Source organism: Sminthopsis crassicaudata, chromosome 2 (assembly GCF_048593235.1).
Source record: "Sminthopsis crassicaudata isolate SCR6 chromosome 2, ASM4859323v1, whole genome shotgun sequence".
Taxonomy (NCBI): Eukaryota; Metazoa; Chordata; class Mammalia; order Dasyuromorphia; family Dasyuridae; genus Sminthopsis; species Sminthopsis crassicaudata.
This window is the reverse complement of record NC_133618.1, coordinates 261,147,332-261,164,131: the sequence shown is the minus strand read 5'-3', so window position 1 is coordinate 261,164,131 and position 16,800 is coordinate 261,147,332. Positions and strand designations below refer to the sequence as shown.

The 16,800-nt window shown below is 31.6% G+C and overlaps 2 protein-coding genes across 2 annotated transcripts; both read left to right on the top strand.

Annotated features, from left to right (window-relative positions):
* Positions 1-1,583: 1,583 nt before the first annotated feature.
* Positions 1,584-2,525, top strand: LOC141553428 (olfactory receptor 4K14-like). The gene has a single exon (XM_074285093.1). It carries the CDS (start codon positions 1,584-1,586, stop codon positions 2,523-2,525), a length of 942 nt encoding a protein of 313 aa, XP_074141194.1.
* Positions 2,526-14,706: 12,181 nt separating this feature from the next.
* LOC141553427 (olfactory receptor 4K13-like) lies at positions 14,707-15,642 on the top strand. The gene has a single exon (XM_074285092.1). The coding sequence runs from the start codon at positions 14,707-14,709 to the stop codon at positions 15,640-15,642; it is 936 nt and encodes a 311-aa protein (XP_074141193.1).
* The last annotated feature ends 1,158 nt before the right edge of the window (positions 15,643-16,800 follow it).

Below are 16,800 nucleotides of genomic sequence, written 5' to 3'. Positions count from 1 at the left end.
CACTTTTTCTCCTGAGTATACTGATCTCTTATTCTTTTAAGATATATGATTTTTATTCTTCTAAGAACTGATGTAAACTCTATTTTAGTTGCAAGTTAAGTGATTTGTACTGAATCCCGTGTATTGAACTATTAACTGAAAAGAAAAAAAATGGGATAAGTGGAGTATGAACATGCTGACTTAATACCAAGGAAGGATGTTACTAAAGTGAAATACAACAAGAAATCATCTGTACTTTCATTTTCGGTGAGTTAAATGTGTATAATTTTGCTTAGTAAAATATTATTAGTTTCTGATGACTATGATTGGTGTCAAACAATCCCTAAGGCTCCATTTCCTTGTTTGTAAAATGAGGTTATTGTATTTGATGGATCTTTGAGTTGTCTACCATATATAGATCTATGATCTCTCAAATTCAAAGAAATTTACCTTAAAATATATAATTGTGAATTTTATTAAGATGAGGAGTGAGAGAAAATCCAAAAATTGAGGAATTGATCAAATTTTGACAAAGAAATATAATGGCATATCTTCAAATAAATTTTGAAAAGAATAGTTTTAGATAAACATGAGACTTTTATATAATAATGACATTATAAAGATAAAATTTTTGAAAGATTTAAAAATCTATTTATCTAGATAGGCAACCATAACTTAAAGAAACTCAAATATTTGTAATGGTAGTAGTAGTAGTAGTAGTAGTAGTAGTAGTAGTAGTAGTAGTAGTAGTAGTAGTAGTAGTAGTAGTTTTAGTAACTACATAGAAAAGCATATAAGCATCAGAAATTTAATAAGAACTGAAAGTAATGTATAGTACAGCCCTGCTTAATTGTTTAAGTAGTAGGAGATTTAGGTATTCAGGTACCCATTTGGGAAATCTCTACTGTTGTGAACAAGAATTACGAAATGTAGTCTGGGTGGTAGTCACAAAAATATCCCTCATAATGAAATCAATTTCTTTTGTTAGACAGGGAATGTCTTACAATTTTCTTGCTGAAGGAGGAAGACAATTACAATTCTGCATTACAATTTAAAGTCAAAATAAATTAGTAATCACAAGTGTCTAGAGCGGAAGAATTACAGAAAAAAAACTATTATTATAAACATGAGAATTTATAGTTTTAGGCTATTTATTGTTTCATAACTAAAGATTCATGTCCTATCTACCTGAAATTAAAAATGTGTTTTATCTGCATCTTAAACTTAGATTAGTCATTGCAACTGAATTCATTAATCAGTTGAAGCTTTTAATTAATTGTTTATTAACATGCAAAATCAGTTAGTGAATAATATAGCATATAATTGGTTAGGGTCTGATCACTTTAAAGTGTTAAAACCAAAGTGTAATGTGAATATACCAAATCATACAAAATGGCATTTTCAGCATTTGTTTTAATTATTTCATATGTTCTAATGCCTGGTTTGGAGAAATAAATTAATTCAACATTCCTAGTAGTAATTAAGACTGATTTTTCCCCCTACTTTATATATGTCCATATAATGATCATGAATATTCAACTCAAACTGGCTTTTTATTCCTTGTTTTATCTTCAGAAAAATTTTGGAAGTTTGGAGCAGAATAGATGGATATGAAGAATGACTCTGTGATATCTGAATTTGTCTTGTTAGGACTTACCAGTATTTGGGAACTTGAGATTTTCTTTTTTGTCATCTTCTTTTTGGCCTATGCATCAATCATGACAGGAAACATTCTTATTATAATTATGGTGATCTTTGACTCCCACCTCCACTCCACCCCCATGTATTTCCTTCTGGCCAACCTTTCCTTTTTGGATATGACTATTTCTACAATTACTGTTCCTAAGATGATCACAGATTGCCTTAGTGAACAAAAAATCATTTCCTTATGGGGCTGCATGACCCAAATGTTTTTTCTCCATTTTTTGGGGGGTAGCGAGATGACTCTTCTTATATTCATGGCAGTTGATCGTTATGTTGCAATATGTAAACCCCTCCATTATACAACCATCATGAGCCATCGAACACTGATTGGTTTTGTGTTGCTTTCCTGGGCTGTGGGTTTTGTACACACTGTGAGCCAAATGGCCTTTACCATAAACCTGCCCTTTTGTGGCCCCAATGTGGTTGACAATGTTTTTTGTGATCTCCCTTTGGTGATCAAGCTTGCCTGCACCGACACCTATGTCCTGGACTTGCTTGTTATTGCTGACAGTGGCCTGCTCTCACTAATTTGTTTCATCCTCTTGTTTGTCTCCTACACTGTCATCTTGATCACTGTCCACCAGCGCTCTTCTGGTGGTCTCTCCAAGGCTATATCAACTTTGTCTGCTCACATCACAGTGGTAACTCTATTCTTTGGGCCATGCATTTTTATATATGCCTCACCATTTAGTAGTTTTTCAGTGGACAAATTTCTCTCAGTGTTTTACTCAGTCATCACTCCTTTCCTGAATCCAATCATCTACACTTTGAGAAATCAGGAGATGAAGGCGGCTATGATAAGACTGAGGAACCGACATGTTGGCTCTAGACAGACTTTGTAGGTGAAGTTTGTGATAACAATAATGTTAGAATTCAACCAACATCAATCCTATCTCAGAAGGACTTATTGCTCTTCACAAATATATTAACTTTTTCACAAATATATAAACTTTTACTAATAAAGATAATGTATATTTATAATGTGGTCCATCATTGCTATCCTATGTCTGTATTTTAGGAGTATGTGTGTTTTTATGATTCTTTAAATCAAAGGACCAAATGATTGAGCTTAATTTACTTTTTCAATGATAAAATATGCTGAAACTCAAGAAATAATTAGATAGAAAAAATATGTGAACTTGATGATTCCTAAAGTTTTTTTTCCTTCTCCAAGAACTCCTTTTCTAGAACTCCTTCTAAAGTTCTTTGATCCCCTGAATTTTTGTGATATCATGAAATATTGATGGATTATAACCTGATCAATTCTCCCTTACTATGTGACTAGATAACAGTTCAATTGCTGTGAGCATAATTTTCCTTACCTATAAAATAGGGATAATAAAAATCTAATAATAGCTTTTTTCTATCAGAGTTGTTGTGAGAATAAAATGAAATAACATATATAAAGCACATTGACAACACTAAAGAAACACTACATAAATGTCACCCACCATCATTAGGAGTGGAATTATAGAGCTATTTAGAGAATCTGAGTGCAAGTTTGGAATCACTCCACCATATAGTACAAGTATATACATGGAGATATGGAAAGGTATAATGCATACCATGTAGTTCCACACAGAGTAAGAGTTCTTTAACTCTGTATACTGAATGGAATGGAAATCGTTACCTTTTACATACTTTTTTATGTGTGAAAAGTGTCATATATATATATATATATATATATATATATATATATATATATATATATATATATATGTGTGTGTGTGTGTGTGTGTGTGTGTATGTAAATTTTGCTTGATCTTCACAGTCATACTGAGAGATTGGTACTATTATTATTTCCATTTTAAGAATGAAAAAATGGAAAGGTATAATGCATACCATGTAGTTCCACACAGAGTAAAAATCGTTACCTTTTACATAATTTTTTAGGTGTGAAAAGTGTCATATATATATATATATATATATATATATATATATATATATATATATATATATATACTGTGTGTGTATGTAAATTTTGCTTGATCTTCACAGTCATACTGAGAGATTGGTACTATTAATATTTCCATTTTAAGAATGAAAAAATTGAAATAGATAGAGATTTAGAATTTGCCTATGGTCACAGAGCTAATAAATATCTTGAATTTTGAGCTAAACTTAGGCATTCACTCCTCTTGGTACAACACTCTATTTACTGCACCATCTAGCTATAAAGAAGAAAGTGAAAACATACTATATCATGAAATACACATACAGAACACACACACACACACACACACACACACACACACACACACACACAAACACCCCTACCTCCCATCCTTCTGAATGAAACCGAAACTCCTAAAATCAACATTTTTCCATAAGAGTAGAGGTATATTTTGTCATACCAGTGATAAAAAAGAAAGTTCAGCCAACCAAACTTTTACTTAACATACACAAATCCTAAAGGACATTAAAGTTATGGTCATAAATAATGCTCTTGTATATCAAATTCATGTTCCATTGTTAATGGTGATATGGAACATTGTATAGCAGAGCAAAGTTCTTTTCCATGATATGAAACTTAAAGCCTAGACCTAGGATATATCCAAGTGATGAGTATTTTCTTTCTTCATAACTTTTTGGCTAAGGCAACTGAAGTTAAGTGACTTGCCCAGGGTCACACAGCAAGGACGGTTAAGTGTCTGAGGTCACATTTGAACTCAGGTCCTCCTGACTTCAGTGCTTGTGTTTTATCCATTGCACCACCTAGCTGCCCCAAGTATTAGGACGTTGTTGTTTAGTTTTTCAGTCATGTTCAACCCTTTGTGCCCCTATGGACTACATCATGTTACTAAGGGTTTTTTTTTGTTTTTTGTTTTGTTTTGTTTTGTTTTTTGGCAAAAGTAGTGGAGTGCTTCACCACTTCCTTCTCTAGCGGATCAAGTAAAACATAGGTTAAGTCTGTTATCCAGTGTCACATAGTAAGTGGCTGGTCTTCCTGACACCAGATACAGTACCTATCCACTGAGCTTCTTACCAGCATCCCATATTGGGAAAGCAACTGAAAAATATCATTTCAAGAGCAATTTTTGAAAAGACAAATTTAAATGTGATATAGATAGGAAAGCAAGAATAAAATGTGAACTGATGGAAAATTAATGAGAGAAGCAAGAAGAGGCAGATATTCTGATACTCAGGTAACAACATTTTAAAAAAATTCTTCTAGTACCTATGTATATGTACTGTCAAAGAAAATGTTATAATTATAAAAATTAATAAAAACAAAATAAAAAAATAAAAAAGATAAAAAATTCTTCTAGGCTAAGAGGTGAAAAATAGCATATTAAAAAAAAACAGTTGAATAACCAAGTGTCATACCCCCAATTCCCCACATACATGACAGTTGCCTGATCACACATATTTCCCAGGAGAAATGTCACAGAAGAATCTGAGAAAGGAATGAACATTTGTATCCTGTAAGGATGATGATTTGCAGTAAGTCAGTATATCAATCAATAAATATACATTAAGCATCTACCATGTGCCAGGTACTATATAAAGTCTGATGATACTAACACAGTCCATGTTTTCAAGGAACCCACATTCTATTGGAAAAACTTAATCTAATAGGGAAAGCTCAGGTGTAACAGACAATAAGAAAGAAGTGATTCTCAGAATCCCAGAATTAAAATGAGATCCCCAAATCATAAAAAGTGAGACTTTGCTCAGTTTTTATAGAAAAAATGATATAATATTAAAGAAGTATTTCGGGAAGGCTGATACTCAATCCTTTCATATTTTTAACATTTTTTCTAAATAAGTTTGTTATACTAAATAATGGCAAGATGGGTGAAAACTATATTTGACACTACCTTTAGATTTTTTATTTACTTTACCTTTAAAAATATATGTTGATAGTCATTAAACTTTCAAAATTATTTTATATAGCTAGAAAAATAATAACAAAATTCATCTAGAAAGAAGATAATATCATCAAGGGAATTCATGGAAAAAAACAAAACAAAACAAAACAAAGGACTGTAGCCTAGAAGTACCATACCTAAAACTATTATAAAACAGATGTCATCAAAAACATATGGTATTGGCTAAGAAATAGAATAGTAGATCACTGGAATAGATTAAATACTCATGACACAGTAATCACAGTTTATAGTAATTTAGTATTTGATAAACCCAAAGACTCCAGCTGAATGCCGTATTTTACAAAAATTGCTAGGAACAGTATTTCACACACTTAACATGAACCTTTATCTCACATCCCATACCAAAATAAGGTAAAAATGGGTACATGATTTTTATGTAAAGAGTGATACTATAAGTAAATGAATAGAGCAAGACATAGTTTAATTGTCAGTTCTTTGGAGAAGGGAGAAGTTTATGGCCAAAGAATTAGAGAACATTATAAAATGCAAAATGGATAATTTTGATTATATTAAATTTAAAAAAAATGTTTTTGCACAAACAAAACCAATGCACTCAAGTTTAGAAGGGACACAGAAAGTTAGAAAAAAATATTTACAGCCACAGTTTCTGATAAAGGTCTCATTTCTAAAATACATAGATAATGGATGGAAATTTATAAGAATACAAGTAATTCCTCCAATTGATAAGTAATCAAAGGGGATATGAACAGACAGTTTTCAGTTAAAAAAATGAAAGCCAAAGTAATATGAAAAAATGCTTTAAATCACTATTGATTTAAGAAATACAAATTACAAGAACTCTGTGGTACAACTACACTCCTCTCGGATTGGCTAAGATGACAGAAAAAATATAGTGATAAATGTAGGAGGGGATGTGTAAAAACCAGGACAATAATACACTGCCAGTGGAGTTGTGAAGCGATCTGATTTCCATTCTAGAGAGCAATTTGAAACTATGCACAGCTATAAAACTATGCATATGTGCCACTACTGAACATAAAAGGATTATTTTGCTGAATAATAATAGCTGAATAAGTTATGATATATGAATTTGATGGAATATTGCAACTCTATAAAAATGGTGAAAAGGCTGATCTTAGAAAAGCCTGGAAAATTTATATGAACTTATACTGAGTGAAGCATATAGAGCCAGGAAATCATTGTCCTGATTCTACTCATTTTACTTTGCATAAGTTTATTAAAGATTTATCAAGTTCCTTTGAGTTTTTCATATTTATAATTTCCTATAATAGAATCATAATCCATCATACTTTTGTCAAGTTTTGTTCAATCCTTTTCCAATTGAAGAGCATTTATGTTGTTTTAGTTCTTTATAATAAAAAGTTTGGTTTTACATATGAGTAAGTCTTTTTCCTGTGTTTTTAGCTCTTGGGAGTACATGATGGTAATTGAAATGGAGGGTTAAAGGGCTTATATTGTTTAATGACATTTAAGATAAAGTTCTAAAATGTTTTTCAGAATGGTTTGAGAAATTGACATTTTTGCCAACAGAGGATTAGTGTACCTGCTCTCCCAGACTTTCTTAAAAAATGTCCATTTTCAAGTTTTATTATTTTTGCCAGCTTTTCAGCCTATCTTTCTAAGCTGATTATAATTTACTAACTCTGAATTTTGTTTCTGGGATATTACATAAGAAAATTGTTTTGGTGTCAGTGTGGAGGATGGACCAGGGCGCAAAGAGAATTGAAGGAAGCAGGGAGATTAAGACATTATTAAAATACTTTTGTTGAATTAGGGTCATGATATTATTAAGATAATAGCAAAGGAAAATTGGAGGAAGCAGATATTGAAATGGAATTATCTTGGAGAGTAAGATAGAGGTAGTAATCAAAGATACCTACAAAATTTGGATCTTGGATGACCAGAAAAATGGTAAAATTTCAAATGTTAGAGTTCTATGCCTACATAATAAAGCCTTCATTCTAATCTTTTTTCTATAAACATTCCCTTTTGTCCTTGATTGTGTTACCTAGATGAACCCTTTTCTGTTAATCTGGGCAAGCTATATTTTTGAAGGTATTCTTCCATTTCATTTAAGTTATCAAATATATTGGCATAAAGTTGGGCAAAGTAACTCCTAATTATTGCTCTAATTTCCTTTTCATTAGTGGAGAGTCTCCTTTTTCATTTTTAAGACTAACAATTTGATTTTCCTCTTTCCTTTTTTTTTTTAGTCAAATTTACTAAGGGTTTGTCTATTTTGTGGTTTTTTTCATAGAACCAACTCTTAGTTTTATTAATTAATTCAATAGTTTTTTTTTTTCAATTTTATTGATCTCTCCTTTTATTTTTAGAGTTTCAAGTTTAGTGTTTGGGGGTTTTTAATTTGTTCTTTTTCTAGCATTTTTAGTTGCAAGCCCAATTCATTAATCTTCTTTTTCTCTATTTTATGCAAGTAGGCCTCTAGAGATATGACATTTCCCCTTATTACCACTTTGGCTGCATCCCACACATTTTGGTATGACATTTCATTATTGCCATATTCAATGAAGTTATTAATTATGTCTATGATTTGCTGTTTCACCCAATTGTTCTTTAGTATGAGATTATTTAGTTTCCAATTATTTTTGTTCCATTTTCCATTTTTATTTGTAACGTGCTCTCCTGGCAGTTACAATTACTAGTCTGCCCTAGGCCCAACAGAGTACCTTTGACCACTGACCTTTGCAGTATCAACTCTACCTGGCTTGCCTCCTCTTTAGGCCTTCAAAGGTCTCTGGCCACGATCTCTTGAATCTATAGTTTAATAACTGGTAGTGCGCTCAAGAACAGCCACCTGTAATCTTAAAAGCCTTTATTATACCTATTCACATAATGCCCTGACTGATGCCCTGACTTGTTGGTTCCCGAGTGAACACCTGGTCAGAAGACCCACGTGTTCATTACCAAAATCCTTACCTCTTTTGGCTATGCATCTTGGCTTGGCCACCCAGGCTAGGGAGCCAGGGTGAAGAGCGCCAGGTTAAAGAGAGCAACTGCTGCCTGAGGTCACACACACAGCCAATCAGCGAGAGAGTCATCCATTACGAAGCTATCTCATCGTGGCCAAGATCCCACCTACAAGGCAGTTTTAATATCCATATAAATTACTTCTGGGCCTCAATCTCCCGAGGCGCTGTGGTGCTGCCCATTTAAAGGGCTCTTACATTTATTGAATGTAGTTTTCATTGCATCATAGTCTGAAAAGGTTGCTTTTACTATTTCTGCCTTATTGAATTTGAGTTTGAGGTTTTTATGTCCTAATATTGTCAATTTTTATATATATTCCATGAATTGCTGAGAAGAAAGTGTACTCCTTTCTGTCTCCATTTAATTTTCTCTAAAGATCTATCATATCTAATTTTTCTAGTATTCTATTTACCTCTTTAACTTCTTTCTTATTTATTTTGTAGTTTGATTTATCTAATTCTGAGAGTGCAAGGTTGAGATCTCCCATTATTGTAGTTTTACTGTCTATTTCTTCTTGCAGCTCTCTTAATTTCTCTTTTAAGAATTTAAATGCTACACCAGTTGGTGTGTATATGTTTAATATTGATATTGCTTCATTATCTGTGCTACCCTTTAGCAAAATATATTGCCCTTCCTTATCTCTTTTAATTAGATAAATTTTTGCTTTTGCTTGATCTAAGATCAGGATGGCTACCCCTGCTTCTTTTTACTTCACCTGAAGCATAGTAGATTCTGCTCCAACTTATTACCTTTACTCTATAAGTATTACCCTGCTTTAGGTGTGAGATGAACCCTTTTCTGGAGCAAATTCAGACAAATATGATCCCTTTGGTAAAATTCCTTATACTTTAATGATCAAAGAACAAATCTCTCCATTGAAGCCTAGGGAAAACCTTCATGGCTCTCTAATAATTCCCATGAGAATTTGCTCTTCAGTTGTCTATGCTCATTATTATCTAAAAATGTTTCCATTTTTTTCCTGCCTGCTTGGCAAGACATATATGTTTGTCTTCTTGGAGCCTCAAGAAAGCCATCATTTTCATTGTGTTTCTGTCTCTTTGAAGAGCTTGTTCCTTGATGTCTTCATCTAGGGGTGGTAGGTCAAATGGCCAATATTATGGTATACAGGGATTTTTGTATTACAGTCAAATAACATTTCTATATAGACTTGGTAACTGAATAGCAAAGATGGATTTTTCTAATGAAGGATATTGAAGACACATTCATCCTCAAGTATCATCTGGATAATTATTTCTAGATTCTATTGATTTAAAAGAACCAAAATTTTGTCATTCTTCTGAATCAAAGCTTCACTTAAATTCAAATCTATAAACATTTATTAACGAACTACCAGGTTGTATTCAATTTCTTAGTTACCTTTCCACTTCTAAATCTATGTTACATTGGGTATTTGGCTAGTTCAAGCAATAATATTGGCAATAATGGATGACACATACTAATGGATGTTTTATGTTTGTTTAGAATTTTATATGCACTATTTTAAATGAAATAAGTGATTTGAACAAAGTAATATATAAAAATCTTTCAAAATTTAAAAGTATTATATACCTGCAAATAAGTATTCTAATATTATTATTATTAATTAATTATTGATAATATTCTAATAAAGTATTCTAATAAGTATTCTAATACTGCCTTCTATATTATTACACAGAATCTAAATGCACTATTTTGTTGTTGAATATAACAATACTATGAAGGAAGTCATGCATCTTCCATTCTAATTGTACAGTGGAGGAAATACATTGTGGGAAGTTAAGTAATTTGCTTATGGTCAAACATAATTGGAACCCACTTTTCTTCTGCCTGTAAGTCTAGCATTATCTGGCACTATTCCATTCTGCTTCTCATGCTCACATAAATATCAGACCAGTATAGAAGACAAAATGTGATAAGAACAAAATAGATAACATGAAAAATCAAACAGAAAGTGGCCATTTTTATTGGAATGGATTAGAAGGCTTAATAGAATAAAGGGCACTAGAGCTGATGAATGGAAATGATGAATAAGGATTTTCTATTCATGGCAGAAACCTGTGCCATTATATAAATGCAGGGAAGAACAAAATGAGATGAGGAAATATGCAATTACTCTGTTCTGTAACACTGAGACCATTAACCACCTCAAAGCAATACAAAAAGGTCTATATTTTATTTTATTGTCAGTAAGAAACCACTGATGAGTTTTGAGATGAGTACTAAATTATTACTCAAGAATCTATTTTTCCAGCTATGTAAAGAATAAATTAGAACATGGAACTTTAACTTGGAGCATGTGAACTTGTTTTTCTAAAAATGAATTTTGATAATTTTATTTTAATATAATTAATTTCTTTTATCAATCTGTTAATTTTATTTAATGCATTTACAAATATTCCAAGTTTATAGATTTCTTTATATTGACAAAAGAATCCATGATATGCAGCAAAAAAAAAAAAAAGATGAAAAATTTCTGAATAAGAAATGATAGAGAATGGAAGAAAGGAAAAGTTATTAAAACAGCTTAATTCACTTTTTCAAATTCACCCAATAAATTTCTAGGTAAAAATCAATGAAAACCTGAACTAAGTTATCTGTATGAATGGAGACTAAGGGAAAGATTTGAGTCATATTGGAGTAGTAGACTTGGAAGGACTTATAATTATCTGTTTTGGTAAGGAAGAGTCCAAAATAACTCTACTTTTCTAGGTTGGATAATTGAGATAAGCTGGACATTGGGCAGGTTTAGGAAGAAAAATGACAATAAAAATATTTCATGTTTTCCAGTCTTATCACTTATTTTCTTGAATTTATTCTTTTCCATAAGTTACCTTCCATGTTTGACTTGTCCTTACTTGCAACTCCTCATATTGATTACTGATATCATTTTCTCAGTCACACAGTAACTAAAACTAGAAAAGTTACTTTTTTGGAAATTAGTCCTCTCCTTCTCCCACTCATATCTAATCAGTAGACAAATAATTTCCATGTTACCTCTAAAATATCCCTTGAATCTATTTCCAACTATAGTTCACACAACTTCTAAAGAGACTTTCCTAAAGTTCTCAACAGATCTTTCCTTTCTTTTCCTTCCCTTCCCTTTCTTTTCCTTTTCCCACTTTCCCTTCTTTCTTTGTTTCTCCCCTTCCCTTACTTCCTTACATCTTTCTTCCTTCTTTTTTCCTTTTTCTTGTTTTTTTTTCTTTCTTTGTTTCTTTCTCAGCTAAGTGCATCCTATTCACACTCAGAGTTCTGATTATAATTGTGTTTCCCCTTAGTCATATGCTCTTATAAATTTTCTGTTCTTCATTCCCAGTCCTATCTCTTGTTCTCTTCAAAAAAAAATGAGGTAGAGAAATAAATAGGACAAACATTAATTATTTTAAATGGAACTTGTCCGATCCTCTCCCTAGCCTTCCTCCCTTTATCAAATTTACATTTAGATCCCTAGTTCCTTTTATATCTTTTTGTTTCATCTTCCATTTCTGAACTGCTCTCTGTAATTGAAGTTTGCTTTGCTTAACTATTCCCTTCTCAACTCTACCCTTTGGTTTTAATCTCAGTCTATTCTATTTTCTGTCTCCTTGTGCCTCCAATCTTTGTTTAATTTAATAAATTTATATTTCAAATTCCATGTATGTCTGTCACTCTGTGTGTGTATGTGTGTGTGTGTGTGTGTGTGTGTGTGTGTGCACCTCCTTTGCCTGGTTCCAGAGATGTTCATCTCCCTCAACATTCATCTATATGTTAATAAATTTTTCTTCTACTTTACTCTAATTTTGAAAAATTCTTAAGTTCCTCTTCTTTCTATTTTCCCCTTGTGTATTCTTCCTCCCTTTTCCTTTTCTTCACTTTAAAACAAACAAAACATAAAATAATCAATTCTGCTTGTCTTCACTTTTTCATTGATCATTTAATACTTTAGGTTTCTCTTCTCTTGTATTAAATAATAAGCACTTGGTCATGATTCAAACTTTTAAAAAATTTCAATACATCATGCTGTACAGACTACACAGCTGATTCTAGATACAGGAAAAGTGGAATTCAGTCCTATTTTGAATGTACATGAACTTTGTGACTTTGTCCAAATTGCAACCAATCAATGGTCCAGGTACTTCTCTAATACATTGCATCTGAAAGAGGATTTTGGTTTGCTTTGGTAGAGGGCTATCTGTATCAAAGATCTATTTTTGCCTTGTAGAATTATGCTATTTTGCAGGATGTTACACTTGTGTAGAAAAAATTTTTATTGCTTTTTGGTATGCCTTATTTCAATATTTACTTTCTTTTATAATAATTATGGCATAATATTGTGTGACCTTGTCTGTGGTTTCTTAGTGTTTGAATCCATTTTGTATTTTTAAAATTCTGCAATATGTTTTTTCTTCTGGATTTCAATTATGCAGCATCAGTATGATTTCTTTAGAGAGTTAATTGATAGATTTTTCCCAATTTAATTTTTCCTCTTGTTTTAATAATTCTAGTGTATTTCATTATTTCTTGAACTTTTGTGACTAGGTATTTTGTTTATTCAATTTTTGTCAGGGAACCCAATGATTCTTAAATGACTTCTCTTGTTTTTTTTTTTTTTTTCCATGTCCAACATTTTTCTAGTAGATACATCATACAACTTTTCCATATTTTTAAATTTGTCCTAATATTTCTATTTTTCTTACTCTGAATGTTCAGGGTTTTTTTCAGGGCATCTTTTACTTAAATCATATTTTTGATTTTCTGTTCTAAGCTATGCATTTTTCTTAAAATGTTTTCCTCAATATTTCTAATTTCATTTTATCTTTTGAGTAACTTCTTCTATGCACTCTGGGAATCCTTGAGGAAAAGTTATTTTTTCCCAGGGTTCAATTGTACTTAATTTTGGGTTGTTTCTTTTCTATTTACTTTTAAAAGTTATAACTCATGGTATTTCTTCATTGTGTTAGATTTTTTTTTTTCTCTTTGCTCATGTTTCCAAGTTCAGTCCCCGGAGAGAAGATTCATGCCAGGTTCTACTCTTTCCTATTCTTTCCAAAAGAAAGAGATGATTAGACTCTGATATTAACATACAAAATATGTATAAATTATCTTGTTATTTTCAATATCTCATATCTTAACCTCTATACACAATAGAAAAATAGTCTTTGTAATGAGAACTGATAAAGTCAATATATATATTTATGTTTGTGTTTATATATAGTATACACAGTAAATACAAAGTAATAAACACTTGGTTATTTAATCATATATAACAATTAAATTATTAATAATGGTAATAATAAGAGTAAATGATGACTAAGCATTTGCACCTTGAATATTCGGTTATGGAACAGTGATTCTTAAACTTATCAAAACATGAATATATTTTCTTAATATGCAGCAATTATTCAAAATTTACTTATTAGAATTAAGTTCATTCTGATGTCCAATCCAAATTCATTTGAAAATGTTGAATAATAATTCCAAAAGGGCAACATAATCTACATAGGGGAGTCATTGGTCAGGAAGTCTATCTAAGTGAACTAATTTGAACAGCTTATAGGTAATTATTTGGGAAGATAGAATTATAGCTCTGCCTATGAAAGCAAACTTAAAAGCCATGTGGTATAGCTCCTCATGTCTAATGGCAAGAAAACTGAGGCCCGGTTAATAAATTACTTGTTATCATTCTACCAAAACAATTAGTGTTGTAGGACATAGTCTGCTTTTCAACCAAGTTTAAGTTACTCTGTCATTGATTTTTTATGCCTAACTTTTTTATTACACAATACACCATCTTAAATATTTTTGGTATTAATGAAGGTCCAGACATATATTCCAAAATTTTTTCTTTTTTTCATTTTAAATAGCTTTTTATTTTTCCAAATCCATTCAAAGATAGTTTTCAATATTCACCTTTGCAAGTTGTTTTATATTTTCTTGTGTTTCAAAATTTTCTCCCTTTTGTCCCCTTTTGTCCTCTAAACCCTAGACAGCAAGCAATCCAATATAGGTTAAACATGTGCAATGCAAATTGTTTTTAATATTCAGTATTTTCTGTCTTAAATAAAAATATAATTTCTATAATTCTCGATAATATTCAATAATACTCACCTAAAATGTTTCTTTTTCAGATTCTTCCCTTTAGAGAACATCTGAATGTTTGAAATATATCAAATAGGTGAAGATGAAGAATAGCTCTATATTAAATGAATTTATTTTATTGGGACTCACCAATTCTTGGGAGCTTGAACTTTTCTTTTTTGTGATCTTCTTCTTGGCCTATACCTCAATTATGGTTGGAAACAGTCTAATTATACTGATGGTGATCTTTGACTCTCACTTGCACTCTACTCCCATGTATTTCCTCCTGGCTAACCTCTCCTTTCTTGACATGACCCTTTCTACTGTTACTGTTCCCAAGATGATCACAGACTTCTTCAGGGAGAAGAAAACCATCTCGTTATGGGGTTGTATGGCACAGATGTTTTTAGTTCATCTTTTAGGAGGCAGTGAGATGAGTCTACTTGTAGTGATGGCTATTGATCGATATGTTGCAATATGTAAACCCCTCCATTACACCACAATTATGAACCGACGAATTCTGTTAGGAAGTGTATTTCTCTCTTGGGTTGTTGGCTTTGTGCACACCATGAGCCAAATGGCTTTTGTGGTGAGCCTGCCTTTCTGTGGTCCCAATGTGATTGATGATGTTTTTTGTGACCTTCCCCTGGTGATGAGCCTTGCTTGTACTGACACCTATATTCTGGACCTCCTTGTAATTGCTGATAGTGGACTTCTCTCATTGATCTGTTTTATTCTCTTGCTTGTCTCCTATTCTATCATCTTGCTCACTGTCCACCGTCGCTCCTCTGGTGGGCTGTCTAAGGCTCTATCTACACTGTCTGCTCATATCACAGTTGTTACTCTCTTCTTTGGACCCATTATCTTAATCTATGCCTGGCCAGTTAGTAGTTATGCATTGGACAAGTTCCTCTCAGTATTTTTCTCTGTTATTACTCCTCTCCTGAACCCAATTATTTATAGTTTAAGGAACCAGGAGATGAAATCAGCTATGATTAGACTGAGAAACCAGCACATAAGTTCCAGGCCAATTTTCTAGATAATGCTCATAATGATGAAAATTTTTACTATACAACCAAGATAAATTCCTCCTCTGAATGACTATTTGTTATTTGAATTCATTTTAAAATATATTTACTTTCACAAAGAAAATTAAATTATATTTACAAAACTGTCATTAATATGTTGGGAATGAGTTTTGGTAGTATGATTGATTGCATATGTGCATGTGTTTGTGCTTATCAGAATAAAATAATCTATTAACTATAATTAAATTAAATTTTAAAAATTTTAAATTTAGCAAAATAATTTGCATATAAGAAATTCTCCATGACTATCTTGAACTATAATCTCTCTTCTAGATTAACTTCTGTTTTTATTTTTCTTTGGTTATAATAATGAATAATGCTCATTAAATGCCAGTCAGAATGATTGTTTAATACTAAAGGCCTCTGACTTATATTACTTGTTACAGAGCTGAGAAGCACAGGGGCTATAATTCCCACAATTAGAAGCATCCATTGACATGAAACCTACACACACCATTCAATAAGTAAATTCAGAAACTCCCTTTTCAGGTATCTCCATTATTTGGGAGGTCAAGAGACATCTGGAGGGTAGACTCATAAAGTTATAAATAGAAGTCTGGAAGAGACTTTTGAAATGATTTATTACAATCTTTCATTTTAAAAATGAGATGCATATAAAAATAAGTTGACTTACTCAAGGTCATAAAACTTGTGGATTCACAATTTAAATTCAAGTCTTCTAACTAAATGTGTATATTGCAAATTATGTTTACAGTGAAAAAAAAAACAAACAGAAGAGAGATTGTCATGGGAATATGATACCTTCTCATAGAGTCAGATAATGTTCACTTTCCTACCAAGGTCCTTATCATTTTTACTTCAAAAACTAGTAATTACTTGTTGGGTGAAACCAGTGTCCAAATATCAATCCTCTTGTTCTTCTTTTCTTTTTTTTGAGGGGAGCCACTAATTTTTTAAATTTTATTTTATTTTTGGTTATATATGTAAATTTGTTTCTTAAAATATTTATTTAATATTTTCCCCAGTAATATTCTCTTTTCCCATTTATTTTCCAATTCATTTTTTGTTAAAGCTTTTTATTTTCAAAACATATGCATGGATAATTTTTCAACACTGACCCTTACAAAATGTAGTTTTCCAAATTTTAT

What these genes read in the sequence shown, in the direction of transcription:
- LOC141553428 (XM_074285093.1), top strand. Translation starts at nt 1,584, where the DNA reads ATGGATATGAAGAATGACTCTGTGATATCTGAATTTGTCTTGTTAGGA.
- LOC141553427 (XM_074285092.1), top strand. Translation starts at nt 14,707, where the DNA reads ATGAAGAATAGCTCTATATTAAATGAATTTATTTTATTGGGACTCACC.